Source organism: Lycium ferocissimum, chromosome 10 (assembly GCF_029784015.1).
Source record: "Lycium ferocissimum isolate CSIRO_LF1 chromosome 10, AGI_CSIRO_Lferr_CH_V1, whole genome shotgun sequence".
NCBI lineage: Eukaryota > Viridiplantae > Streptophyta > Magnoliopsida > Solanales > Solanaceae > Lycium > Lycium ferocissimum.
The window spans coordinates 47,895,481-47,923,220 of NC_081351.1; the positions used below are offsets into that span (position 1 = coordinate 47,895,481).

The following is a 27,740-nucleotide window of genomic DNA, read 5'->3' on the forward strand; positions in this document are numbered from 1 at the left end:
TATTTCTCTTTTTATAGTACGTACTTTGATCATTAAGATTTAAAATATTCAAGATTTTATAAGTTTTACTTCCTTTATTAAGTTATATTTATGTAATTTAATATCCTCGTTAAGATAAGAGTGTGTAACCAAAGACAGGTATTTCAAAAATAAGTTTTACTCCCTCCAATACAAAATAAGTGTCCATTTAGATTTTAGCACATCCATTAAAAAAATACTAACTCCTAGCAAAAAAATAGGTATTTTGACTGAACTACCTTTTATTAAATTTGCAATATATAACTTGAAAAAAATAAAATCATAAGTAGTAACTTATTAGGAAAAAAACTTAACCACAAAGGATGTGTGAATAAATCAACAAATAAACAGATTTCACTACACATTACAGTTTAATTAAATTAAACTCCCCCGAATGGGCCTAAGGTGGCGAATCAACTATACGGTTAACACGAATAAAAGATGAAACCCAAAGAAAAAAATGATATGTGAAAGTCAGACTTGTGTGAATAGAGATTAGTATTCCGAAAACAAGGTGCATATAATTCGTGAGAGTCAAAACTAACTCCGATTAATCTCACTAGCAAATCTGGAAGTTGTTTGGAATTTTGAAATGGACAACTATGGAAAAAAAGAAAATAGGAAATGTTGGAAAAAGAATAAATGAAAGGAGGCAAAAAATCAAAATTTCAAAGTACTATTAATAGAGTAAATTCCCTAAAAGGTCACTTATGAATTGAGAATTGCCATCAAATATCACTTTCCCTTCTTTTAGGACTAAAATATCACCCAACTATTATTATGGGAAAGAATATACTAAACATAGTAAAACCCCCTTAATTCTAGTTTACATGCTATATCACATTAAATTCTATATTTTTTAATAATAAATTTATTTAACTCATTTAATCCATTTAACTCAACTCAAACCCATTTAACCAACCAACTCATGTTTTATACTCATTTAATCCGATTAAAAACATCAAAGTTAAATTATTATCTATTAATGGTTCGAATATAAAAGAGAACATAAGAAAATTCTTTGGAAGTTGCTTGCGGTAACCGGCAAATTGTAATTTTATTGTTTTTGTTCTTTAATACTGTATCAATCATTTAATCTAATTAAACATTACTATTTCTCTTTTTATAGGGAATGAAACAATTATTTTAATTTTGGCACGAAATATTATTAGAGATACCTCATATAAATATATGTCCGCTGTTCTTATATCTTCTTTTTTGGGTGCATCCACTGTTTTTATGTGTTAAAATAAAAAAATATTCTAGAATTTAGATATCAAAATTCATAGTGCATAAATAATATTACTAACTAGTAAACAAATATCAATATATAGATGAAAAAAATAAAATCAAACTAAAAAGGAAAAAAATACTTATACTAAATGAATAAATCAACAAATAAACAGATCTACCACATTACGGTTTAATTAAATTAAACTAATGAATCAATTACGGTTAATGGAAAAAGATGAGTTCAAACATATCAAAAGACAATTAAATTCTTTTCCTTAAATCTTGTCATTAATTAATAGATAACTTAACAATCTGATCTTTTAAAATTCAATATGGACACATGACAATGATCTAAATAGGCATTGATATTTACTGGAGCTGTATGAACTGGAGCAGAGCCGCTCCATAGGATATAAAAGTGAAAACGACGCCCAAAAAGTTCATTATTTTTTTGGCTTGGACTTTCCTAATTCACGCATAGAGAAGGTGGGAAAGATTACTCACTCATATAGTTGCAATTAATTTAGGGTTATGATGAAAAAAATTAGTTTAAGGAAATTTTAATTGTATGACCATTTTTACCCAATAAAACAAAATAAGTTTTTTTTTTTATGATTTTGTCAAAAAATTCATAAATTAGGGTGTATATCGTTAAAATCAAATATGATAGGTGCAAATCATAAAAGGGAGTATACATTAAGGATGCAAATTGCAAAAAATCCACAATCGTCTATAAAAGTTTCGCTTCTTTGATGTTTTCTAATAGGATTAATTGGGTATAAGACATGAGTTGGTTGGTTGAATTGATCTTGGGTTCGGTTGAGTTAAATGAATTTAATAAATTAAGTAAATTTATTGTTAAAAAAATAAAATTTAATGCGACATGACATGTTAACTAAGAGAGAAAAAGAGTTTTGTATATTTAGTATATTCTAAAAAAAATAGCTATAATTAAATAATATTCTAGTCTTAATAAAAAAATAGCTATATATATATATATATATATATATAATCTTCTCTCTTTAATTTGTCCAATTATCGACGCAACTTGCAACCACAAAATAACAAATCTTCCCCATTAGCACCTCTCTTCCTTTCTCCCTCTTCTTCATTGAAGGTATATATCTGCACTTAATTCTTGATATCATTTTTTTTTCTTTTTCTTTTTCCTTTTGATTGTTATTCTTTGTCTAGCTTTTTATTTTTCATTAATTTTGTGTTTGGATCTAATTTTCGTTTTGGGGTTTTCTTTGTTTCAAATTTAGATTCATTTTTTTTTTTGATAGATCAGTTAGCTGCTACTAATTGTATGTTATTATTTGTATATTGTTTCATCATATCTAATTGGTGAGATTTTTGGTTTTTATTTGTGGAGATTTACCTTACATAGCAACTGTATGATTAGATCTATGCCTATATTTGTTCTGCTACTAATATATAAATCGAAAAGCTAACTACCTTGGATTAATATTCACTCTGATTACCTTTTTCGTAATTTCCTAAAATTGTATTGTATTGTTTAGTTTTTTTTTTTTTTTAGAATATTATAACAGATATTGTTCACTTCTTGTTGTTAAAATATCATATTTTTTGAAAGTATGTGTTTGTTAATCAATTGCATTCTTTTCTATTGGTTATACCCATCCAAATGTATTATTAATGATTTAGAGATTGTTGTTCCTATTTCGAGTTACAATTTAATTTGTTTTAGATTTTTAGTTCAGTTAATTATGTGGACAATTAGATAGATAGTAAACCTTAATTAAATAAAAGTGCATGCATTAATGGTGCCTAACATTTAGTTGAGCTAATAAGACCCTACCTAGAGTAATTTTCCTGGTTTTGGTGTCCATGAGTGGTTACTTTTTGTAACTTTCCTGTTATGTATATTTAGTTTTATTGCATAGGCTTGTTAAAAAAAGAGTTCTATTTTTTTATTTTATTTTTCACCATAAGGGGGTGTGAATAAAGACCCTTCATCTCTAATTGGGTTTCAAGCTAAGTTACTTGGACTCTTCGAAAGTGTTGCCGTACCCGTGTCGGATCCTCCAAAAATACACTACTTTTGAAGGATCCGACACGCACCGGACGACATTTTAGGAGAGTCTGAGTAATCACCAAGTTATCAAAGTTTGAAAGGACCACATGTAGTTTAATCAATCATATGGATATAACAATGCAATACCAGCTAATACTAAGATTTTGCATGTTCATGTATGATAGTTATTGGATAGTTTCAGATATAAACTGAATGAAATTTTATTTTGATTGTAAGTCAAAAAGGAAATTACATGGTGGTACTTGTTATTTGTTCATTTGCCTTTACCCTGTTAAGGAAATATTTCTTGTATCATCAAGATATCACCTGTCTGCTGGTGTGTTTGGCTGGGACTAATCTTTCATTGGCAGTTTGCAGTCTATATTGATGTACTGCACTTCTCTTCAATTTATGATAATATTATCCAATAAATAAGTTGTGTTATAATTATCCGCAAATTCATGCAGTTAACTCTTGATTTTTGTAATTCTTCAGGTCTTAACTGCATTATTTGCAGTTAGCAAAAGTGGAGGGTGTTAAGTTTGAAACTTCTTTTATGTCTGAAAGAGATTTTCTCTTTCTGTCATCAATTGGGCTGCTTGGAGAGTACTGTCCTCAGTCAAGAGACCCTCATAAAGTTGTCTGCATGCATTTTAAGGGTTGCCATTTTATACAGCCTGCCCCATCTATAGACCAAGAAATTCTCATTGATTTGAGCTCCTTGTACCACTTCTGATAAAGCTAAAAGAGCAGATATTTGTGATATTAAGATGGCTTTGCAAAACATTGGTGCCGGAAACAAGGATGATGCCTTTTACAGGTACAAGATGCCAAGAATGATAACAAAGATTGAAGGTCGTGGAAATGGCATCAAAACTAATGTGGTAAACATGGTTGACATTGCCAAGGCACTGAGTAGGCCAGCCTCATACACCACAAAGTATTTTGGCTGTGAACTCGGAGCTCAGTCTAAATTTGATGAGAAAACAGGTACCTCTCATGTTAATGGTGCCCATGACACTGCAAAGCTTGCTGGACTTCTTGAGAACTTCATCAAAAAATATGTTCAATGCTATGGTTGCGGGAATCCTGAAACTGAGATATTGATCACAAAATCACAGATGTTAACCCTTAAGTGTGCTGCCTGTGGCTTTTTATCGGACGTTGACATGAGGGACAAGCTCACCACATTTATTCTCAAGAACCCTCCTGAGCAGAAGAAGGGATCTTCTAAAGATAAAAAGGCAATGAGGAGGGCTGAAAAAGAACGGCTCAAAGAAGGGGAAGCAGCAGATGAGGAGGCAAAGAAACTCAAGAAAGAGGCTGCAAAGAAAAAAGGTTCCTCAAAGGACGGTTCTTCAAAAACAGCAAAGAAAAAAGCCAATGTATCAGATGAGGAGCACTCTCCCACGGGCAGCCAAGCAGATCAAACTGAAGCACCACATGCTGACAGTGATGAAGATGTTCAATGGCAGACGGACACCTCCGTGGAAGCAGCCCAGCAGCGAATTCAGGAGCAGCTTAATGCTGTTACTGCTAGCATGGTTATGCTTTCGGCAACTGAAGAGCAGAAGTCTGGCAAAAGCTCACCAGCACGTGAGGGGAAACCCAAGGTCAACGGGCAAGGCACTGGTCTTAAGGGTAATAATTCCAAAGAGACGCTTGTTGCACAGACCAATGGTGTTAAGCGTAGTAATTCGAAAGAGACTCTTGTTGCACAGACGAATGGTGTTAAGCGTAGTAATTCCAAGGAGAAGCTTGTTGACTCTAAAGAGAGGCTTGCGGATGAAATAAAGGAACACCTGAATAAGGGTTCATCTGTTGCTAAGCTAAAGTCCTTCTTGGGCTCTATTTCCGGAACTCATCAAGACATAGTCGATGCATTGTTTGAAGCTCTTTTTGGTGGAGTTGGAAAAGGTTTATCCAAGGAGGTGATCAAGAAGAAACATTATCTTGCAGCTGCTGTACAGGAAGACGGTTCACAGCTAGCTCTACTACATGCTATTGAGTCATTTTGTGGAAAATCAAACTCAGAGGCTGTGAAGGAGGTTGCATTGGTTCTGAAAGCACTTTATGACATTGATATGCTGGAAGAAGAGTTTATTGTGGAGTGGTATGAGAAGGGATCGAAAGGTAGCAACAAAATCTCCCCAATCTGGAAGAACGTTAAGCCATTTGTGGAGTGGCTGCAGAGTGCCGAGTCTGAAACTGAGGATGAGTAACTTAATGAATGTGTGGTTCTTTGTCCTCCTATCTACTTATGATATGGTTTACAGTACAGTTGTGTCCATTTAGGTCCAACTAATAATGTTGTTTTCGTTAGTCAAGTCATTAGGTCTTTGAAACTAGATGTCCAATGACCCTGCTGGTGTCTTTGGTGCTGCAGAATAAAGCAGTAATTTGTGGCTATTGTCATACCCTTCTGTTTTGAGTCCTGGTTATTGTTCTGTGTGCTGTGCATTTTGTCAAAGCACTTATGATTTGCTTTCGCGTCCTGTGTGTATGTATTGTCTCTGCAGTTGTGGCTCTTCAATGAATGTTTTATTCATGGTTAGTTGCGTCTTCTGGCTGTTTTATTCATGGTTAGTTGCGTCTTCTGGCTATCTCTTCATGTATTGTGTTGTATTGTTAAATATCAACTATTTCGCGCATCAGTGATTATGCCGAAAAGATAATTATAATTCTATTGCAGTTTGTTCTGCTCTTCCAATTCTAAAATCACGGGTTTTGATGTTTTTGAAGCTGAATTTGGTTCTTAGAGAAACATGTTTGTCCTTTAGAAAGAGTACTTCATATAGATCTAACAAGCCAACCTACTCTAAGATAGATGAATCTAAGCGTATATATAGATCTAACAAGCCAACCTACTGTAAGATAGACGAATCCAAGCGCTTGAGTTATGGAGCTTCACTTTATTCTTTTAGCTAAGCTAAGGGCAGGGATTGTAGCTAACACTGTCGCTTGCCCTTCCTTGGCCAATTTAATGCTCTTCCATCAACTGAAGTGGGAAGAGAAGGAATAAGGGAAAATATCAATCTTTACTCTAGGAAAGCATTGCTTTTAACCACCGTTGCTATTCATCAAAACATCCAATACATTTTGTATAATTATCAATGTCAATGGTATAAATAATTTTTCTTTTTTTTAAAAAAAAATGTAAAAATAAATCAAGGTCGGGAACCTTTCTTTGCTTCTCACAAGCAATCCCTCAAAGCAATGAATGCACTAAAAAGCACGCTATAGAATGAAAGAAGGTTTCTGAGTGACTAAATATGGTATTGAAAAGGCTTCGTATGGCTTAGAGCCTAGGCGTTCATAGGTCTCCCGTCAAAGCTCCATATAAGATAACTGAAAATGCAAGGTTTAGAAGACCAAGATTTGCACATTTCAACACTGCCACTCATCTAACAGGATTGGCTAGAAAAGCAGGCACATAAAGCGTAGCAGATGAAAGTGATTCGCCTGCTAGACACTCAACCAATGCAAAAATACCCCAATAACTTGAATGGATTGATAGACAGGACCCTTGCCTTCCGACTGAACTAATAGAAGTTGGATTGAGCTTGAATGAGCGTATCTTACAAAAAGGGTATCCTAGTCCCCCCAGTGGAATGCATTGAACAAAGGAATCCATCTCTTTTAACCAATCCCTCTTACTAGATTGAGAAAAGGCTATCTCGATACAATCCAATCTATCACTGAAATGCACCATTCTATACTAATATACTGAGTAGCGTGATTTTCAATATTGAGTTACTTTCAATTTCATTGTTTTCCTTTATTTGCATTTTTTCCCTTTATTTACATTTCTTCCGTTTGTGTTTTTTCCCTTTGTTTGCACTCGGAGTTGAGTTGTGTTTGGTGATAATTTTTGCAAAGGAGAGAAGAAAGCACTTTATTTGAAATTTATGAAGATGATGTTGGAGACATATTTGAAGCACTTTTTCAAATTTAGAAACCAACTTCAAGTTGAATTTGAAATTGAAAAAAATTATTCTAAAATAAAGTGAAATATAATTCTCGTGCCGAATAGCTCCTAAATTTGATAGACTAAAGGTAGAGCAACGTGTTGGTTGGTATGGAAAAACTTTGTTCACACTTCTGAGTGTTTTTTTCACATTAATATGGAGTTAGGAGGTAGGTAGTCGTTTGCTTTTTTGGTATCATTCGTTTGATTTTATTCGTTTCTTTGGAAAAAAACAAATTGAAGTAAAAGACTACATTTATTATGACTGATTTATAATTATTTATGGCTTCTGAAACCAGACGAAGAAGTCTAAGCCATTTTAGTTCTAAAACAGTTAGCAGCTTGAGTTAAAATCCTGAACACTAGTTTAGCATTTAATGAAAAAATATACTAGTACATATAATCGACTTCTTTCTTGAATTGAATAAGTACTTTATTATTTGCTACAAATTCTTAGTTAGATGACTCACCTGTCCATTTGTGAGCTCATCCAATTCTCTCATTCCACCATTACTATTACTACAAATACAATGAATCCGATGATTAAATTCTTTGATGACATAATCTGGAATTTGTTAAATTACCAGAAAAGTTGGTGCATTTTAGCACTACGATTTGGGACAAAGAGCTTTCAAAATTCAAAATAACTTATCCATATCCCATTATAGTCCTAAATTATAGGTTAAGAGAAAGTAATTTTAGAGTACAAAAAATTCAAGTACCAGGACTGCCAACATCGTTAATGGTACTAGTATTTTAATAAACACACTTTTGGTTTTGAGAAATGATATTAAAACACAAACTTCTAACAAAATGCCCAAATAAACTTTGAATTTTGAAAAACAATGGCTACGATATTTTTATAAAAATAAAATGTGGACGCTTATGCTATTGATTTTATGAAGTACCAAATTGTCAAAATAAATAGTGGAAGAAAATCCGTGCTAGTTCTGAAAATCGTGGTTGTCAAATAGTTGAATTTTTTGTTAGTGTCAACGCTATGATGAGTGCTATATTTTGTTTCCGTCTCGAACTCTCAGTCGGTCAAGTGCTAAAGGAACTTTCAGAATGTAGTTGGAGGGTAGTATAGTCATTTCATGATTTTGTGAATGTTTGGTTCTTTTTGTTTTATGCTACAACACCATTCTGTTAAAATTTCAGCTTTGAGCAAACATACGATAACCAAGCGCGTGAATGTCACGCTTTGTAGTAATTGCAGTATTTCTGTTTTCTCAAAATTTAAATACTTACCATATTACATTTTTTTCTTAAGAAAAAACAAAATAGTACTAGATTACATGGGAAATTTCTCTCATAATTTTTTCTGCTTTTTAGTACGAAGAGAATTCAAAATAAACCTTGTCCTCCCAAAGATTTATTTCTTTTTTATTTTTGAGAAAGATTAAAAAAAATTTAAATTTTGGACCATATTTGATTTTCTTTTCAGTTTTGGGTTTATTTAGTTTTTTTGAAATTATTATTTGATCTTGTTGTGAGAGAACTTATTTAGATCTGGTATTTTGTGTGTGTCTTTTCAACAACTTGCTTTCGTGTTCATCAGTCCTTAATTAGCATAGGGATGCCTATTGTTGGCATCTTAAAAATCTTTTTATTTATTTATTTATTTTTTAAAAAACATTTCCATCCAATATTTGATATTCATATTGGGGTTTTGATTAATTCGAATTCACGCCGCGTAAGGCCTATTTAAAGGGGAAACACTACCTAATAATTTTTTTTTTTTTTGCATATCAAATGCTCAAACTCGAGACCTTTAATCAAGGACAAATGAATTTTATCCATCCCACCAAAACTCCAAAATCTTTTTATTCGTTTAAAGGTCTTATGATTAAATTAAATAATTTTCTATTTTCCTTTTTTAGGTCTCATAGATTTTATTTTAACTTTTAAAGTTGTAAAAGAAAGTGATTTTTTGATTAGGCAAATCCCAAGATGAGCTAATCCCATTTTAAGTGCACCTTTATCTGTACTATGCGAATTTCTTTTATGCACTTACGATTTCATATTTTATGCATAGCAATTTGCACCACTATCCTCAGAAAAATTATAATAACAAAAAAAAAAAAAAAAAACTAAAGAAAAGAATTTGGATTGATGAATTCTAGTTTATTCTTATCATTATGGCACCATTAGGAGAAGAAAAAAAAAAAGATACATAAGCAACATCGTCGCAAAATAATAGTAAATCGAAAGACTCCACAATTAACTCCTTTATATACTCAACCACCTTAATTTCTTGTCTTTAATTTAAGTCACGTTTCATCAGAAAATAATAATTGAAAGTTAGAAACTGAACATATAATTAAGAATTTTCTAGAACAAATATTGTCAGAAATGGAAGGCGCACTTTTAGATTATTTTCTTGGACAGTATTTTACTAATTAGTAAATTACATGTCTGGAAAGAAGGATTCTATCTCTACGATGTAAATAATTAAAATGAAATGATGTCATTACCGTGTAAAACCTTTTAACAAAAGAAAAAACATCATGGGAGAGGGCAAAATAGGCATTATTTTTTAGATAAATTGTAGTTATAAATTTATGAATTGGAAAAATTAATTTGCAATTTGCCTATCTCTTCTTACAAAATCGCCTCTTTGAATAATTTCCTTTAGCAGTTATTGTGGACTCACTATGGAAATTGTTTGAATTTATCTATAAGGAATTGGAAAAAGATTAATTAAATAATTACAAAAAAGATGCCTGATGATTAATAAATTTCACTTTTTAAATAATGTTCTTTTTGAATAACTTGATAGTGTAAAAAGTTCCTTATATTAGAGATACATACATATATAATCTAAAAGTAGGGATTACATATATAATCTAAAAGTAGGGTTGAAAGATTAAGTGTACTAAGTATTATGTTTTCTATAAAAGTATTGAACTTTACCATTCAAGCTAGTTGGCAATAATTCTGTAGTAAATTAAATAATTATTTAGCAACTTTTAAGTTTATGCGTTTAAAAGTGTTTCATCTATTTCAAAATGAACAAAAGAGTTTGTATTATGGTAATAAACGCATCAAAACTTCTGCCTAAATTTGGATACCAACCTCATTTTTATAAGTTATGTTCTTTTATAGCTAAAAATATTTTAAAAACTTATAGTAAGAAAAAACATTACCATTTGACTTCCAATAGCAATAGTAGTGTGTAAGACGAGAAGTCTTCACTTTTTGGATTTTTAATATACAACTAACAAAGTTCAATACCTACAGACAAATATAATCTGGGGTGAATTTGTCATAAAAATTGAAAATAAAAGAAAAGGATAAGAGGAGTCAATATTTTTGAGTTAATGCCTAAAAATTCTCCTAAATTATTCACGTTTTGTAAGTTTAATACTTAAATTATGAGGTGTTGATGTTTTCCCTTTGAATTATAACATTTTATATCTAATATCTAAAATAACCTCTATAATATCAAATAGTCTGGAGAATGGTGACCTATTTGACTAAGATTCTAAAATCAACTTATTTTGAAAGTGATTTTTTAAAAGTGTTTTTAAAAAAAGGTACTTTTTGTGAGAAGCAGTTTGTGTTTTGCCAATTAATTTAAAAATCACTTTTGAGCAACAATTAGTGATTAGCCAAATTTTTTAAAAGTGCTTCTAAGTGAATTATTTTTTTTTCTTCTCAAAAGTGTTTTCCAGAGAAATTGCTTTCGAAGAAAAGCTACCTTTTTTTTTTTTTTAACTTCTGAAAAATAGATTCTGCTACTCCCCAAAAGAACTTATTTACTCCCAAAAGCACTTATTTTCTCCCAAAAGCTTGGCCAAACACTCCACTTTTTTAAAATAATCATTTTTTGAGAAAAATAAGCTTGGTAAAACAGGCTATAAACTCTCTTTGTAGCGTGTAAAAAAGAGAGTAAACTTCAAAAAGTTTTTATGTGATATTTTACATTTCTTTTAAGTAAATTATTCTTACTTTATATTTGCATTTTTCTTTTCTCTTTCTTCATCTTTTATTCGTTTTTCTTTCTTCTTCAAAACTCTTTTTTTCTTGGTAACAACAATAAATCAGTCGAAACCCTTAACTTTAGAACAAGAAGAAAAAAAATTGACAAAAAACAAGTTCATTTGCAAATTACAACTAAAATATATCAATAATGAAAGACAAGGTTAAAAAGTACAACACATAACGCACTCAATATTTATTTTAATATTCAATCTTTTCAATTGGATACATTATTCTGGAATAATTTTTTTTCTAATTTGCAATAATACTGTTATTGATTTTCTTTTATTTCTATTGTTTTAGGAATATAGGTTTTCAACTGGATTTACTTTTATCAATAAAAGTAGCTAAATTTAAGGCAAGAAAGTAAGAAAACTTTTATTCTACGCTTTAATGTTTCATTTTTGTTTTATTAATCTTTTGGTATTGATGATATTTTCAAGTTATCTTATTTAATGAATTTAACGTAATGATAAACTTTAGTTATGATTTCCAACTAAATTTATTATTTTTTATTATGTATTTTTTTATATTACGATTATCTTTAAGTTATATGCTTTAACTTTTTTACCGTTATTAGCAAAAGATCCAGAAATTTGAAGAAAAGATGAAAGAAAAAAAAAACAAGTAAGAACTAAAAACAATTAATTCTAAAAAAATGATTAGTACAAAATACTACATATATTATATATATATTTTTTTGCTATTTCACACTAACAAAAACTATTTTTTTCGGGAGATAGCTTTTAATTTTGCAAAATTTTGTCCAAGATTTTTTTTTTTTTTTTCGGTTAAAGGAGGTGAACTCCACGCAACTTTATCTGACGTCAGTACAGATACAGTTCCCTTCAATACAAGTACAAAATATGCATTCAAATTGTCGCCGTGCCCATTTTTGTAATTAACACCACAAACTCAGGCAAATATATAGCCCCATTCACTCTTCTTTCTCTCCCACACCCCCTTTTAACACCAGTACTCCGACCAATCTCTAACCAACAAAATATTCTCTCCAATGCAGCAGTCTTCAATCACAGCCGTTAATGATGTGGACCCTACTATCTGGCGAGCAATCGCTGGTAAGTCTGTTCAAATCCCAACCGTTGGTTCCAGGGTTTATTACTTCCCTCAAGGACACTCTGAACATGCCGCAAACAGTGGTTCCCCTATCTTCCTTAACTCCGTTATCCCTCCCTTTATTCTCTGCCGTGTACTCTCCGTCCATTATCTCGCCGATACACTAACCGACGAAGCATTCGCTAAAATCTTCCTTGTTCCCATTATTAACAACAATAACAATAACGAGAATAACGGCGTTACCGTTAATAATAATAATAATAATGAGGATGAGGATTTACAAAACGACGACGTTGTTTCGTTTGTGAAGATTTTGACGCCGTCAGATGCGAATAATGGGGGAGGATTCTCTGTCCCGCGGTTCTGTGCTGATTCCATATTCCCTCGGTTGAATTTCGTTGCTGAACCGCCGGTTCAGAATTTGACTATACGCGATATACACGGTACGGAATTCGAGTTCCGGCACATTTACCGAGGCACGCCACGTCGGCATTTGTTGACTACAGGTTGGAGCAAGTTCGTCAACAGTAAAAAACTCGTGGCCGGTGATTCGGCTGTGTTTATACGAAAAATCGGAACAGGAGAGCTTTATATAGGTGTAAGAAGAGCTATAAGAGGAAATAATAATATTAACCAGAGATGGACTAACAGTCTATTGAAACGTGAAGAAATTAAAATTAGTACGGGTGAGACCGGGGAGGGGCGGGTGGGGACGGAGGTAGTGGAGGCGGCTGAGATGGCGGCGAGGGGAATGGGGTTTGAGGTGTCGTGTTATCCGAGGGCAGGATGGGCGGATTTCGTGGTGAGGGCGGAGATTGTTGAGGCGTCGTCGAGTGTGTTTTGGAGTGTAGGGACGAGGGTTAAGATGGCTGTGGAGACGGAGGATTCGTGTAGGACTGCTTGTTTTCAAGGGACTGTTTCGTGTGTTGTTTTGCCTGAAAGTGGACCTTGGCGTGGATCTCCGTGGCGTATGCTTCAGGTGAGTTATGATTAATGCAGCTTTGTGTTGATGTTTTTCTATATATATGTTTGTAGTTTAGAGTTATTTGAATTGTAGACTAGTTAAAAATTATTGTCATTTGAGCATGGAACTGTTAGTGGTACTTGCATTGGTTTGTCTTTTTTCCCGATTAAAGCTGTTATCGGTATCTGACTTCGGGGAACATTGTTATCATTGTGAGCCATACAACAACATACCCAGTGTATTCCCACAAGTGGGGTTTGGGGAACACAGCCTTACCCCTACCTTGTGGAGGTAGAGAGGCTATTTCCGAAAGATCCCCGGGTCAAATGAAGTAGTTTAAAGCAAGTTTGAAAAGGAAATACCATAATGAAGAACAGAACAATATCAACAGCAAATAATACGATATCCGAAAGCAAAAGAAATAACAGATGCTAATAGAAATCGATGAATAACATAATAGAAGAGTGATAATAAAGCAAAGGAGACAACATGTAATAGAAAAATCGGGAATCAATAGAATAGGAGAGTACTACTATTAATACTGATATGAGAAACTGCACGCGCTCAAGTACCTACTAACCTTCTGCCCTATCCTCAACCTCCATTTCCGCCTATCTATGATCATGGCCTCGGATCAGTGTGAGCCATAGTTGTTGTGAATATGTTGCATTGGTAATCAATTAGTTGTCTGCAGTTGATAGTAATATATCTACGCTCCTACTAATGCTTTGACTTCTCGGGACCTTTCTCAAAGATCTACAGATGAAAAGCCGGACTTCTTTTATGTTAAGTGCATTCTCTATTTTACTTTATATAGTTCAGGAAGTAGTAAAATTTGTTGGTGGCGTGTTACAGGATAATGAGTTTATTAAATACTAAACTTTCTGATTCGTGATATTGTGGTGGTAACTTTGGAAATGCGTTGGAGGACCGATGGGTGCGGGTTGCGACAGAGGACTGCTCTCGAACAGCTTGAATTGTAGACTAGTTATAGTAGTTGTTATTTGAGCATGGATTTCTTCGTTCTGCCCTTTAAGATGTAATTAATAGTGATAGTATATTGTTTTTCTCTAACTAAAGCTACTGTCTGTTTCTGACATCAAGGGATGTTGTCATTTTCACATGGAGTTCTCTCCGATATGTTGCGATGGTTAATAAATCCATTTTCTGCAGATTGCAGTTCATAGTAATATATAAAATATGGCTGTAATAATACTTTGACTTATTGGTACGATTCTCATTAATCTGCAAATGCTAATATCTTCTTTTATGTTAAGTGCATTGTTTATTTTACCTTTGTTAAAATTCAGGAAGTAGAAAAGATTTGTCAGTGGCATGTTAACAAGTAGTGCGCTACAATTATTGAACTTCCAATTCAGTTGTGTATCCATTTGGAGAATCCATCCCTTAAGTTTGGGTCTTTACTCAATCGTCCCTATTGTATTATGTGGCATTCTAGTAGTCCTCCATGTATGTAAAACTGGTGCACTTGTATTTGGGTTCTGGCAAGACAGCAGTTCCATTCAGAAAATCAGGATGAATTGTCTTAGTTTGTTCTTTTTTTTGGTGTAAACAGAATTTGTGGGGGGATATAGGAGAATTGGTAGATTTAATTGGCATGACTTTATCTAGAACTCAAAACTACCTAAGAAGCTCACCCGAATAATAACCCAAATGTTTCCATAATCCAATTAACTTTGATCCCAAATAAGTGTCAAACAACCTAAGCAAGATCTAAGTGCAACACGATCTATTCCATCTCCGCAGTTAACCAAAATTTTTCACGAGCAATCATTCAAAACTCCTCTTCCTTTCAAGTGTTTATCTGGCCGGCCTCATTTCTCAGTTCAAGGTTGTTTATGAGTTCAGTATGATCACATCAAGTAAATACTTTCATCCTTCAACAATATCACAAGAATCAAGAAAATAAAACAACAGTAAACTAAAAGAATGCAAAGTCTTTGCTCATTTACTGCAAAAAAATATTAAATAAAAAATATTTTTAGAAAAAACCATAATATAAACAAAGAAACAAACAAAGAAAATATTGCTAAGCATATAACAAATCGTATCAAGGATGAGAACTTTTATCCCAGAAATGCCCTGCACCTTTTTTTTTTTTTTTGAAAATGTTGAATCATTTTGACCCTATAAAGCTTATCGGTTTTGCGAATGGACATGTTCTGTTCAGGTGAGCTTTTAAGCAATTTATGTTAGGTATGAAAGGAAACCGTGCGTCAGGACCAAAAAGTGCATTGGTGTTGCATACGTGGAGGATTATTAGTGCTTCACATGATACATCAGGATGATTTTGAGTAAACCAAACTTTAGGAATCATTTTGAGTGTTTTTGTCTATCCATTTGTGATGACTTGATACTAACTTTTTATAGGAAGATATTCTTTTCCTTCTGTGCTTATGCAATTAAATTTTGTTGAGGATGCCGCAATAAATTACCCCGACTGTGTCTGAATAGTCTCGTCATTCAATGCAATTGCAAATTTATGCAGCTTTTAATTGTCTGGTATTTTGGTCACAGAATGTTGTTTTCTTCATATAGCATATGCAGATTCAAATAGTCTCTCTGAATCAATTAAATCTCCTGCTAAGGGGTTAATAGTTATGAAGTTTTACCATATCTTGAAGCAGAACCCCAAAATGGCTGGCATGACTAACATGGATATCTGTTAGATATGCACAGTACAGAACATGTGTAAGGCAATCCAGTGATTCACTGTGATCTGTCCATTCTTCATGCTATTTATCTTTTGGACATGAAGATGTTTTCATCTTTCACACAACCTATCTAGAGAACAGTAAGAATGCGGGGAAAAGACATTAGGATTAAAAAAACTAGAGACAAATGAGGACGGTGATAACAGATTATTGGAGCTGGCAGAGTTTAACGGAACTTCAGAGTTCAGAGAGAGAAATTCCCTTTTGTTTCTCAATTGAACTTTGTGAGACAAAATAGGTCTACTCCAGCGGAGTATTTCATCAAGTAGTAGTAAATGATGAATTTTGTTTACTTGTAACATTAACCTAGGAAAAGTAGATTCAACCCATTTATGGAGATGAAAAAAGAATGGTATGAGATAATTGCAAAAAGGAGAAGTTATGGAACCAACTCTCGCCACCCCTTACTCCCCACCCAACCAAAGAAAAAGAACAGAAACAGAATCACCATTCATTGACATAACTACTGGGAGTCTGCAAGTTTCTACGATTAGCTTCAGAAGGTGCAGAGAATAATTGCAGAAGTTGAAAGAGTACCGAACAGGTTCACTCCCCTTTTTCCTTGAAGGACTTTAACACGTATGGCTGATATGTTTGAATTGTAGCTCAGAAAAGTAGTAGAAGATCATTATCCCAGAGATTGCAAGTGACTTGGGCTGGAATTATACTGCTAGCAAGGTTGTGAAATTCATGGGGATGAGTCTTCACCAGAATGAAGCTCCTCCATAACCCTCTGAGTTTAGGAAAGAGAAAAGGCACTGACCTCCTACTCTCCCTCTAAATAGTTAAAACTCAAAAAGCCCTCAGAGGAGGTTTGTATAGCTTAATTGGGAGCAAAGTTGCATGACTTCGAGGGAGAAAGCGTAGTGCTTTTCGGGAAGATTGGTTTCATGCTAACTTCAGGCTGCTAATAGCAGGATGAATGGGAGAGGGAGAAAATGTGCTCTAATCCACCTTGAAGTGTCTTTTCATGGTGGTTAAACCAAAGGGAAGTATCGAGGGTTTGATCTTTTCTTTTTGGAAGGTAAGTAGATTATGTATTAAAATCAACAACTTAGCACTAAGTTGGTGCCAAGGCAGTACAATAGTCAGTAATCCTTCTGTACCAAAAAACAAAAAGAAGGATAGCTGCAATAAAGGTCTATTCTTTTTTTTTTTTAATCCTTCTGTACCAAAAAACAAAAAGAAGGATTATTGCAATAAAGGTCCTATTCTTGTAAGGATATGTATGAAATCTAACATAGTATCTTCATCCTTTACCTCCGATAGATTACACAAAAAAGCCAAAAGCCATAAACATTTATATTTAAGCTGTTGTACACTAACTTTCTTTCCTTAAAAGCATCTCGCATTTCTTTCCTTCCATATATTCTAGCATATACATGCAGGGATGGTGCACCAAATCTTCTTTAATGGCTGCAAAACCCTAAGGAGTCATTTGGTTTGCGAATAAGTTATTCAGAGATTATAATGTGAAGATTATAATATGGAGATTATATAATAATGAGATTATTTTAATGGATATACCTTTTTTTTTTTTTTGGTAGATGTTTGGTTCATTAAATTAGAAATGGGATATACGAGGTATAATACACAACATATGTTTTGTTTACATAAGATAAATTCTTATTTTCAATTTTAATCTTGGCTTTCTTAAATGACTTTGGGATAACCTTCTCAAAAATGACATTGGGAGAAGAACTTTCAAGAAGGGCATTTTTGTCATTTGATTACTTTATCCCCGGATTAGCTTATTCCGCGATTGTTATCCCACATTGGATGTTGTATAAAAAGCATACAACGTCTGTGGTATACATAATCGAGATTACTTATACCAGGATAACCAAACGTAGGATCCCGGCATTATTATCCTTATCCTTCAATCAAACGATCCCTAAAGGTCCTTAGGTTAGAATATAAAAGCCAATAGGAGATATCATATATAAACAGGGCTGATCAATAATTTTAGCCGGGGAATCTGGATTAGTCTGGCCAACGATGAGATGGTTATACCAAAAACAAAAGAAGGAAAAAAGGACCAAAAGAATAATTTTACTTGGGTTGTCTCATCAAGTTTCCTTGATGCCATTATGACTGCAATTAGTCCTCCAGTGGACTTGTAACCTATTTTTGTGACAGGTAATGGACATTGTTTTGGCAGGATAGGAATGAAATTAGAGTATAAGTATTTTCTTGATGAGCTTCTAACACGATTATTGCATTGGTCTGCTCAGATCGTTACCTGTTGTTGAACATTAAGAGACATACTTAGCCCTATGCTCTTTACAACCATTCCTCAACCCTAGTTTTGTTAACATTATCCAATTCAGTATAGAATAAGCAGTCATCACAACTATAATACCTAGTGTGGGTCGTAGTTGTATCTTACATGGAACAATACTGGGGAGAACCATATCACTAGTGGATTTATCTTATGCTAAGCCAAGACACTTGTAAAACGATATTGCAATTACTACCAAAGCAAAACATAAACTATCTAGGAAAGCACCTAAAATGATCAATGGTGGTCACTCGATTTGAGAAAGCAAGGGATTTAGAATTTAGGGTTGCAAGCTCACCTAAGTCTAATTCAATGCATGCATTGCCTGAGCTCTCACTATTGTGTTTAAAGTCAATGTCATTTGTTATGAATTCTTAGTTTCCCCTTTAATGTCACTAATTAACTAGATTCTTAATTACCCATTAATATCCCCGATAAAACGGGATACTATTCTAGTTAACTTTCTCGAATTCAACCAAAAAGCATTAAGTTTATCCAATTATGGCTATAGAGTGAAGCCCCTACCCATAGTCTTAATCAGAGTAGGTTAGGTTATATTACTCCTTTAAAATATCCAAATCCTTCTTGATTAATCGAGACCCAATCTTAAATTTCTTTGTTTGGGTTCAAACCAAAGTAAATGAGTTTTTTCAAGAGTTGATAGGACTTAGAAAATCAATACAATGCATGATTAATCGAATAACAATTAAACCAAACGCAATAGGTAAGAAATAAATTAAAATGTTAAATAAACAAAGAAGTTTGTTCACAACCCTAGCTGTGGAGCTTATATGACAACCGTCTTGTAATCCATACTTAAAAAAGGGCAGCCCAGTTAACTAAGCTCCCGCTATGCGCGGGGTCCGCGGAAGGGCCGGACCACAAGGGTCTGTTGTACGCAGCCTTACCCTGCATTTCTGCAAGAGGCTATTTCCACGGCTCTAATCCATATTAATTATCCAAATATGATAACAACAAGGATGGGATTAAAGATAGAGTAAAAAAGATTAGAAAAACTCTAAGCATTTTGCCATCTTCAATCCAAGGTCGAGGAAACTTAAATCTTGCTGCCAAGCTCTGATTTCCAACCATAGATAGTTTCCCGTACATCTAAGATGAGTATTTATATGATTTGGAATAACCTAAAAATTCTACCAAAAGACCCTTCCGATCCTGATATCCTTTAGTGCTGAGATGCCGGGCCATAGGCTGTGAGAGCAATAATAGCGTATTCCTGATGTAGGTCAGGTCTCTTTGTGCTGCGATCGCAGTTAGAGTTATGTGATCAACAATGCTGCATTTTCCTAATTTGACCATTTCCCTCTATGCCGTGCCCGACACATGCCCTGCAATAACAGCAACACTAACATTCTTCCTGTTACCTCTTATTTTTCTGCAAACTCCCTCTAAAACGTATAGAACATGAAAATGCTGACAAAATCATTGATTATTGCTCTAAATTCCTCAATTAAACACCAAATTATTAAGTAAATGATACTTATAAGTTGATGTGGGTTAGTCACCATGGACTTTTGTCCCGTTTCTGTTAATAATTTCTGTATCAGTGTATCTGTTCCCCACTTTATCGTTTGGCAACACTGCCTAATGCACTCTCTCTGTCACCAACGTTTATTTGGGATAAAGTGCACTCACCCTTAATCTGTTTATACCTCATGCTTTGCCCATCAAACTACATGCTGAGGCTTTTTACTCCTCCAAGCTCCACATACATTTGGTTTTCTATCAATAGATAGAATATTCTTTTGTTGGTTTCCGATCAAATGATAAAATATTCTTTTTCTTTCGGTTGCTTATATTATCACCCAAGCTTCTCTGTTTTGCTTCTCTTTTGTCCTGCTTCCTGCCACCGTGATGTCCCACTTTTTGAAATGTTATAGCTGCCACAATTTTTCATGTCTCCGTCCCGCTCTACCCATTCCTCACCAGTCATCAGCAGTTCATCTTGCGCAAGCTCTTATCTTTCTCAATTAATTTTACATCTAACAGATGTATTAGGGCAACACCATTAAAACCTGGAGGTCCGACACTTGATATTCTTTACTTTGCAATCAAGGGCCATTAGTTGTAAACAAGGACAATTGTTCATTTAGCTGGTTTGTTTAACAAAATTTGGTAAACCTCACAAAACAAGGCTGAAACTTGAGGGAGATGAGTTGGGAAATTCTTTTTTTGGTATGTGTGACTTGAGTAAATCAAAGAAAAATGGCATAACTAAATATTCTGGAAAATTAGTAGTATAGATATGGCATAACTTGAGCCAAATAAATTCTTAAATTGCTTAGACAGCAAGTAGGTTTATAAATATAGTTGGTCGACATTTGTATTTGGGCCTGGGCTAATCTTCCAGCTATATTGTTGCTATATTCACTGCTTTCACTTTCATTATAAAACCTCTGTTTTATTGTAGACACTTGGTTAGGTTTATTATTGCTGTGATTTTGTTGTTGAAATATGTACCTTAGCAGTTCCTGTTTAGAAATTCAAAGTATAAAAGGTGAGATTTATAGACATGCTTCACCTGATTTAATTCACAGTATAAAATGTCAGATTTATAGAAGTGATTCACCTGAAATTCCTCCACTATTGTCTTAAAGGTACAAATGTATGTACTTAAGTCTAGCCTTAGAATATAAGGCATAGGTATTTGAATTTCATATGTCCTATAATCAAATAAAAAGTTGGTCGACAACCCGCTAAATGATGGGACTAACCGGGTATTTCTGTTACATGTTGAATAGATTCACTTAGTTGAAAGGGTTGTACCTTAATAGTCTAACGTACTGATCATTAATCAATTCCTAATAGTGTTTCTAGTGGATCTCATAATTTAAAAATGATTATGGAGGAAACCGTGAGAAGAAGTTTACAAAAATAAATCTATTAAGTCTGTAGATTCACTTATTTATGCAATGATAAAAAACTGTAAATCTGAGTGAAACTATCCATTTTCATGCATGTGGCACATGCTTGATGATATTAAATAAGAGAATCTCAGCTAATTGCAACTATAGTGGTAGCTTTAGAGAAAATCTTGACTATATATTTGCTTTTACCATATAGGTTTTAATTTCCTAATGTTGAGACTTTGAGCTTAGAAGCATTAGATGGAAGGTCCATATTTGATAAGCAAAGGCAAACAAATGATAGATTAATTTCTTGGCAGAAAAATAAAGGAATGATGGTAATACATTGATAATCCCTCATCATTGTTCTATCAATGACAAAGCAATTATCAATCCGTTATTTTTTCCATTTCAAGATAAAGCGGTTATTATAGTGGGACCAAGGTAGTACAAGTTCGGTTGACGGAGAGGATTGGGAGCTGAGGCTGTTATCAGGTCATGAAAGAAAGGAAGTTTCAAGTATCTTGGGTTTATTATCCAAGGAAATGGAGAGATTGACAATGATGTTACTCGTCGTATTGGTGTAGGGTGGATGAAATGGTGCCACCAAGACTTAAAAAGGCAATTTCTATAGACTGGTGGTTAGACCAACTATGTTGTTTGGGACGGAGTGGTGGCCAGTCAAGAACTTCACATTTAGATGATGAAAGTTATGGAAATGAGGATGTTGCGATGGATGTGTGGGCGTACTAGGAGAGATAGGATTAGAAATGAAGATATCGAGGACAAGATGGGAGTGACCTCGGTGGAGGATAAGATGTGGGAAGCGAGACTGAGATGGTTCAGACATGTGCAGAGGAGATGCATGGATGCCCCAGTGCGGAGGTGTGAGAGGTCAGCTATGGACGGTTTCAGGAGAGGTAGATGTTGGTCGAAGAAGTATTGGGGAGAGATGATTAGACAAGACATAGTGCCGGTCTAGCTTACCGAGGATATGACCTTAGATAGGATTAGGGTAGAAGGTCAATAGGCAATTGAGCGTTGTCCTACTTATCCGTTCGTACTAGTAGTCGTAGTATTATGTCCTTCGATTTCTGTTACGCTATGTTGTTTCTTGTACTTCAATTATCGTATTAATTTATAGTAGTTACTGCTCCTTTTTTTAGACTGCTTTATTGTGCTTTTATAGTATTTTGCCATGATTTTTTATGCTGCTTTGAATTGCATGTCCCTGTGCCAAGGGTCTACCGGAAACAACCTTTCTACCTCCCAAGGTAGGAGTAAGGTATGCATACACTCTACCCTTCCAAACCCCACTTTGTGGGATTTCACTGGGTATGTTGTTGTTGTTGTTGTTCAATAAAATAATACATTGATAATTGATTTGTCATTGATAGAATAATGATGAGGGATATAACTATTGAGCAGTAACTTCTTATGACACTACAAGCTTGCCATGTGTCCTTTTTAGCACTATGGTTGTTCTTCTATAGTTATTTGCCTTTTCTTTTCTTACTTTCTTGCTGAGGCAATGGTAAACTGATATTCAAGATTGGTTTCTTCAGTTCCTGCCTTTGAAACTTATAAATTATAATGAATCTTGCTAAACTGATATAAGTGTCCTTGCAATCTATAGAAAGAGAGAAGTTAGTGCAATGTTCGGTCCATAAAGTATATATGGGAGCTTGCTGGTGGTTGGGGGAATTAGGATGCCAAATGGAGAAGAAAACAAAGAGAAGCTGGCCGCTGGGAGCTTGGGTAATATCAAGAATGGCAAGATGCGAAAGAACGGAAAAAGAAAAAAAAAAAAAAAAAAAATAAAGAGACTCTTTGTGTGAACATTTGAAGTAAAAGTCAGTAGACAGTGGGTGTGTTTGGTATGGAGTTTTCAATTTTTCTTTTGTTTGGTTGGTCAAAATTTTTGAAAACATTTTCTCTAGGATAACAAGTTCCTTAAAAATGAGGAAAATGACTTCCCTAGTGGAAGTAGTGAACATAAGTTCCATAAGTGGCATTCTACACTGATTGTCTCCTCTCTACCTTCCAACACACCCCACTCGCACGTCACCCCTGCATAGCCCCCGTCTGCACCACCCCCCCACCACCCACCTCCATCCACATAATGTTTCCCTAGATTATATAAAAATGCTTTTGGGGTAAAATTTTCTGCTTGCTCACAAAACACAAGAAATAGTAAGAAAACCACTTATTTTCGAGAACATTTTCCTTCATACCAAACACACCCGTGTGTTCTAATCTCACATCAAGTGGTGCTTACACCTTCGCATAGTAGTGCATTTACAATTGTTTTTAGTAAGTTCTAAATTGTGTCAAGGGTAAGTAGTGCATTTACCAGATTCTTTAATTGCACATTTAATAGAGCCTATTATGCTATCACAATATCATTCAAACTAATCTTTGCCTTTTAACGCTACTTTTATTGAGATTCATTTTGCAATCTCATTTTCAGAAGTGCAAGTATTATATGATGATAGGATCTCTAGTTTCTGTAATTGTCTCTCCATTATATTTGACTCCCTATAATTGAATTACTTATTATGATAGATCAGGTTTCACATCTTACAATCATTCCGATTTTCATGTTTGAGAGTTGTTTTCCAATAAATTATATACAGGGCACCGAGGTATGGTGGAGTGGGTGTTATGGTTTTCTTACCTGGTTCTGCAGGGTTCTGTAATATCTTTCCCCAATAAATTTGCTGTGTGTCCTTTTGTGGATTTCCCTAATAATTAAGAACCAGGAGAACCATTTTTGAGATGGTAAATCCTACTCAGGCCCCAAAATTCTGCCTAGAAATCAACAGTAGCCTTTTCCCACTTTACTTGCTTGAGTTGGAACTCTCAACCCTTTTTGGTTGAAGTGCTCTTGCCATTGGAGCAACCTCACTGTAATTTTGAATTGGGATCAGCCAACTATTACAATTTATAAATTGCCAATCCAGAAGCATTACCCTTTGGCTTCTCTTGTTTAATAAGTAATATAGCTATACTTTTTGGTTGGTTGTGTTTTTCCTCCAAGCCTCATTTCAGGCTAATCTGAGATTCTTGTGATTTTCTATTGCAGATCACTTGGGATGAACCAGAAGTTATGCAGCATGCTAAGAGGGTGAACCCTTGGCAAGTTGAGTGTGTTCTTCCAACCCCACAGTTTCACTCTGGAATTCCTCCATCAAAGAAAATAAAACTGCCTAATGGGTTGCTCCCTGATGGAAAGGAAAACCTCTTCTTCCCTATGACAGGGTTCAGTAATCCTCCAATTGGACTTTGTAGCCCATCAATGGGCAATTGTACATCTTTTCCTGTGGGCATGCAGGGAGCCAGGCAAAATCAAATTTGTTTATCAAGTTTAACCAATGTTAAAAGCAATAATAACCTTGGGTTGTGCACTAACAATAGCTTAGATGAAGAAATCAAGCCAAAGCTTGAAAGTGTATCCACCAAACTGAATATTGGCAGTTCATATTCAGACAACTTATCGCCGGATAGTCAGAGCAGTGTGCATTTTTGGGACAATGAGCTGGTTACAAAACCGGGTTCCAGCTCTCTGACAAATGTTCGTGTCAATTCTTTCCAGTTATTTGGTAAGGTCATCCATGTTGAACATTTTGAAGGAGGTTTTGATGGTTTTGGTTGCTCTGAAAATGATAGCATTCAAGTGTTTAAAGAGATAGATGGTGCATTCAAGTCAAACGTCTCTCCCAATAAACCTTGTATCAAGCTGTTTGACAATCTTGATGTCCAACACCAAAGAGCCTCAGCTGTCGAATCATGTTCTTTATATGATAGCTATAATCCATAAATGCCATCAATTGGAAAGCTGTACAGGTACAACACTACTTGACTGGCCTATGCCTTGACAGGACATATGGAGCTATTAGAACCTGCAGATTTATATCTTCTCTCTTTCTGCTATATATCAAATGGCTTTTCTGGTTCATTTTAATTTTATCTGAAGATGTGAGATTTTCAAGTACAAATATTAAGAGTTGTCCCTCGAAATTTGTTTTCTAATTTGGCCTGCTTGCTAGGCCGGTGGAAATGGAACAGTTGCTGCTACAAATACTATTGTTCTTGTATAATAAGAACTAAAGAAAACTCCCATTTTTCACTTCTGGAGAGTAAGCATGATCCGACGATTGGGATATCCTGGTTATTGCTAAGAGGATAGTAGAAACTCATGAAATTGAGATAGTTTGCTGTTAGAAATTTAATGTGTGTTATTTCCGGTTCATTTTATTTTAAGTCTGAGGAAGTGAGATTTCCAAGCACTAATCTTAGAGAGTTAATTTTTTCTATAACTGAGACGACCTGCCAGGCCGGTGGAAGTTCTTGTGTTAATAATTAGAACTAAAGAAAACTTCCATTTTTTAACGCTTTAAGATTAGGCATGATCAGCAGTTTGGGATATTCTTGTTACTGTTCAAAGTATTGCAAGTACTTCATGAAATTGAGATAGTGGAGTTTGAAACTCCCTTCTGTTCCTTGGTTTGTGTTCTATTACAACAAAAAGGACATATTCGATCTGTGTTATGTATCATGAACTAGTGTGTTTCTGAATTAGTCGTGATTTTGTGTTAGGGTAGCACTTCAGTTCGTTTTAATTGCTGCTTGACTAATGATATATAACATTCAGTTGGATATTTTGCGACTTGGGACTTGTGTTTTTCTTCCTAATTCTCTGCTATAGCTTTCAATTTATAGTTGAATGATGATTATGGAGATGGATGTTGCTGATTCTTCATATAGCGTGCTGCATGCAGTAACATTTTTTTTATCTCATCTAATTCTTTGCAGGTATCCAAGGGAGGAGCGGAGCTGATTCCAGTAGTGGTTCCATTGTGGATGTTTGCTTTCTCTTCGGCATTCAGAACTAACGCAGGCTTTAGTCTAAGATGTTAGGTGTCAAGTAAATCTGTGTTTGCTTGATAATGATGCTAGTACACGAGATTGTATTCTCTATGTTGCTGTTAATACGTGTCTTTGAAAAATAACCAAATGTCCAGTTAACCTTTTAGATGCAAGTTAGAACTTGCTATGGATGGTATGGTAGATGTTTTTTCGATTGAGTTAACAAAATTCTCATGGTATCTAACATTTGCCAATCCTTCTTCCTTTGGTAAGTTTTTCCAGGTTTAAATACAATTTACAACTTCCAATTTCACTAATGACACATGCCTCTTTTATTTTCAAAATGCACTTATAAATCCCCTTCCAACTTAGGCACACTTGAAATACATTTTACAACTTCCAATTTCACTAGTGACACATGCTTCTCTTCCAACTTAGGCACACTTGAAACTTTTATATTGGGGGTCGATTTAGATAAACGTAAGCATTGGGCGACTTTTATCCCATGAAGTACCGGGGTGTGCTCACCCTTTTGTGTATCTTTCTCCACTCATTTTCCTGTTCTATGTTGCTTTGTTACTTATTGAATGCATCTGGAATATAGTGTGATGACCACTGCTTGATTTATCGATGTGATACACTTCAGTTAATTATTAAAAGTTGTATTATGCATTAGGCAAAAGGATGGTACTATCACACATAAACAAAGTACCTCCTGTTGTCCGACTTAAAATAAATATATTTTAAGGTATTATAATCATTGTTATGCACTATAATTCAATAGTATCAGAATCTCCTACAACCATGTTTGCGAACTAAGATCTATATACGTCATGAGTCATGAACCTTAACTTAAACTTCGTCACTCCTTATTTTTCTCATGGAATTAAAAACAAAATACGACTTGATGTATTGTGCGAAAGACTTGCCTTACGAAATTAAAATATGAGGGTACATCGGAGGATATATTTATTGTGAAAATGTGTAATAATACCAATTGTATTAGGCCCTTGTGAAGGCAAGGCTTGCCCTTGGCTATCATAAATTTTTCGAATCTTCTACACAACGGAACAAATCTAAAGTGGCATTAGCCTTGACAAATGATAGGCGGCTTATCATTTAGAATTCTTCCTGTGTATTTTTTTCTTCCGATTATCAGTTACCTTAGAAGACGCTTCTTTCATCTCTCTATTTTTCTAATTATGTCGGTCAGTGCTACGTTGAGGTGGACATGGATGAAACTACTACTCTGTTCACTGAGCCTCATTTTGGGGATTAGTATATGCCAGATGATGTGGAGGTTCATGTCAACTTCTTCGGTTGCCCACTAGGCCTTCTTGATTAAAACATTGACGATTTCACTGGTAGCTCGGGTGTCCACTTTCTTGTGCACATTAGAATTAGGAATAAACTTGTTAACAAGTTCTTGTACAAAGGCCTGCCCTTGTCAGCATTGAATACTATACGACGTTGATCTGTTATGGTCGTTTTTAGATACCAAATGTAAGAATGTTTTGGTTCTTGGATGAACTAGATCATGTCATCTTATCTCTGTAACTGAGACCATCTGAAATAATTGAAACCGCATAAAATAACATGTCCCGGGATATATTTGAAACTATGCATGGACTGGAAGTTCAGCTAAAGACCGACTCGGTATTATCCCCTACAAATTGGGGTGTTCGCAGTTTGGTTTTAATAATTTAAAAA

At 34.4% G+C, this 27,740-nt stretch overlaps 2 protein-coding genes across 2 annotated transcripts; both read left to right on the forward strand.

Annotated features, from left to right (window-relative positions):
• Positions 1-2,253: 2,253 nt before the first annotated feature.
• LOC132034133 (probable eukaryotic translation initiation factor 5-1) lies at positions 2,254-5,822 on the forward strand. Its single transcript, XM_059424397.1, has 2 exons — positions 2,254-2,368; positions 3,785-5,822. Exon 2 carries the CDS (start codon positions 4,060-4,062, stop codon positions 5,509-5,511), a length of 1,452 nt encoding a protein of 483 aa, XP_059280380.1. The 5' UTR covers positions 2,254-2,368; positions 3,785-4,059; the 3' UTR covers positions 5,512-5,822.
• Positions 5,823-12,148: 6,326 nt separating this feature from the next.
• LOC132034134 (auxin response factor 17) lies at positions 12,149-26,274 on the forward strand. Its single transcript, XM_059424398.1, has 3 exons — positions 12,149-13,296; positions 24,247-25,007; positions 25,977-26,274. The coding sequence occupies exons 1-2, from the start codon at positions 12,256-12,258 to the stop codon at positions 24,979-24,981; spliced, it is 1,776 nt and encodes a 591-aa protein (XP_059280381.1). The 5' UTR covers positions 12,149-12,255; the 3' UTR covers positions 24,982-25,007; positions 25,977-26,274.
• The last annotated feature ends 1,466 nt before the right edge of the window (positions 26,275-27,740 follow it).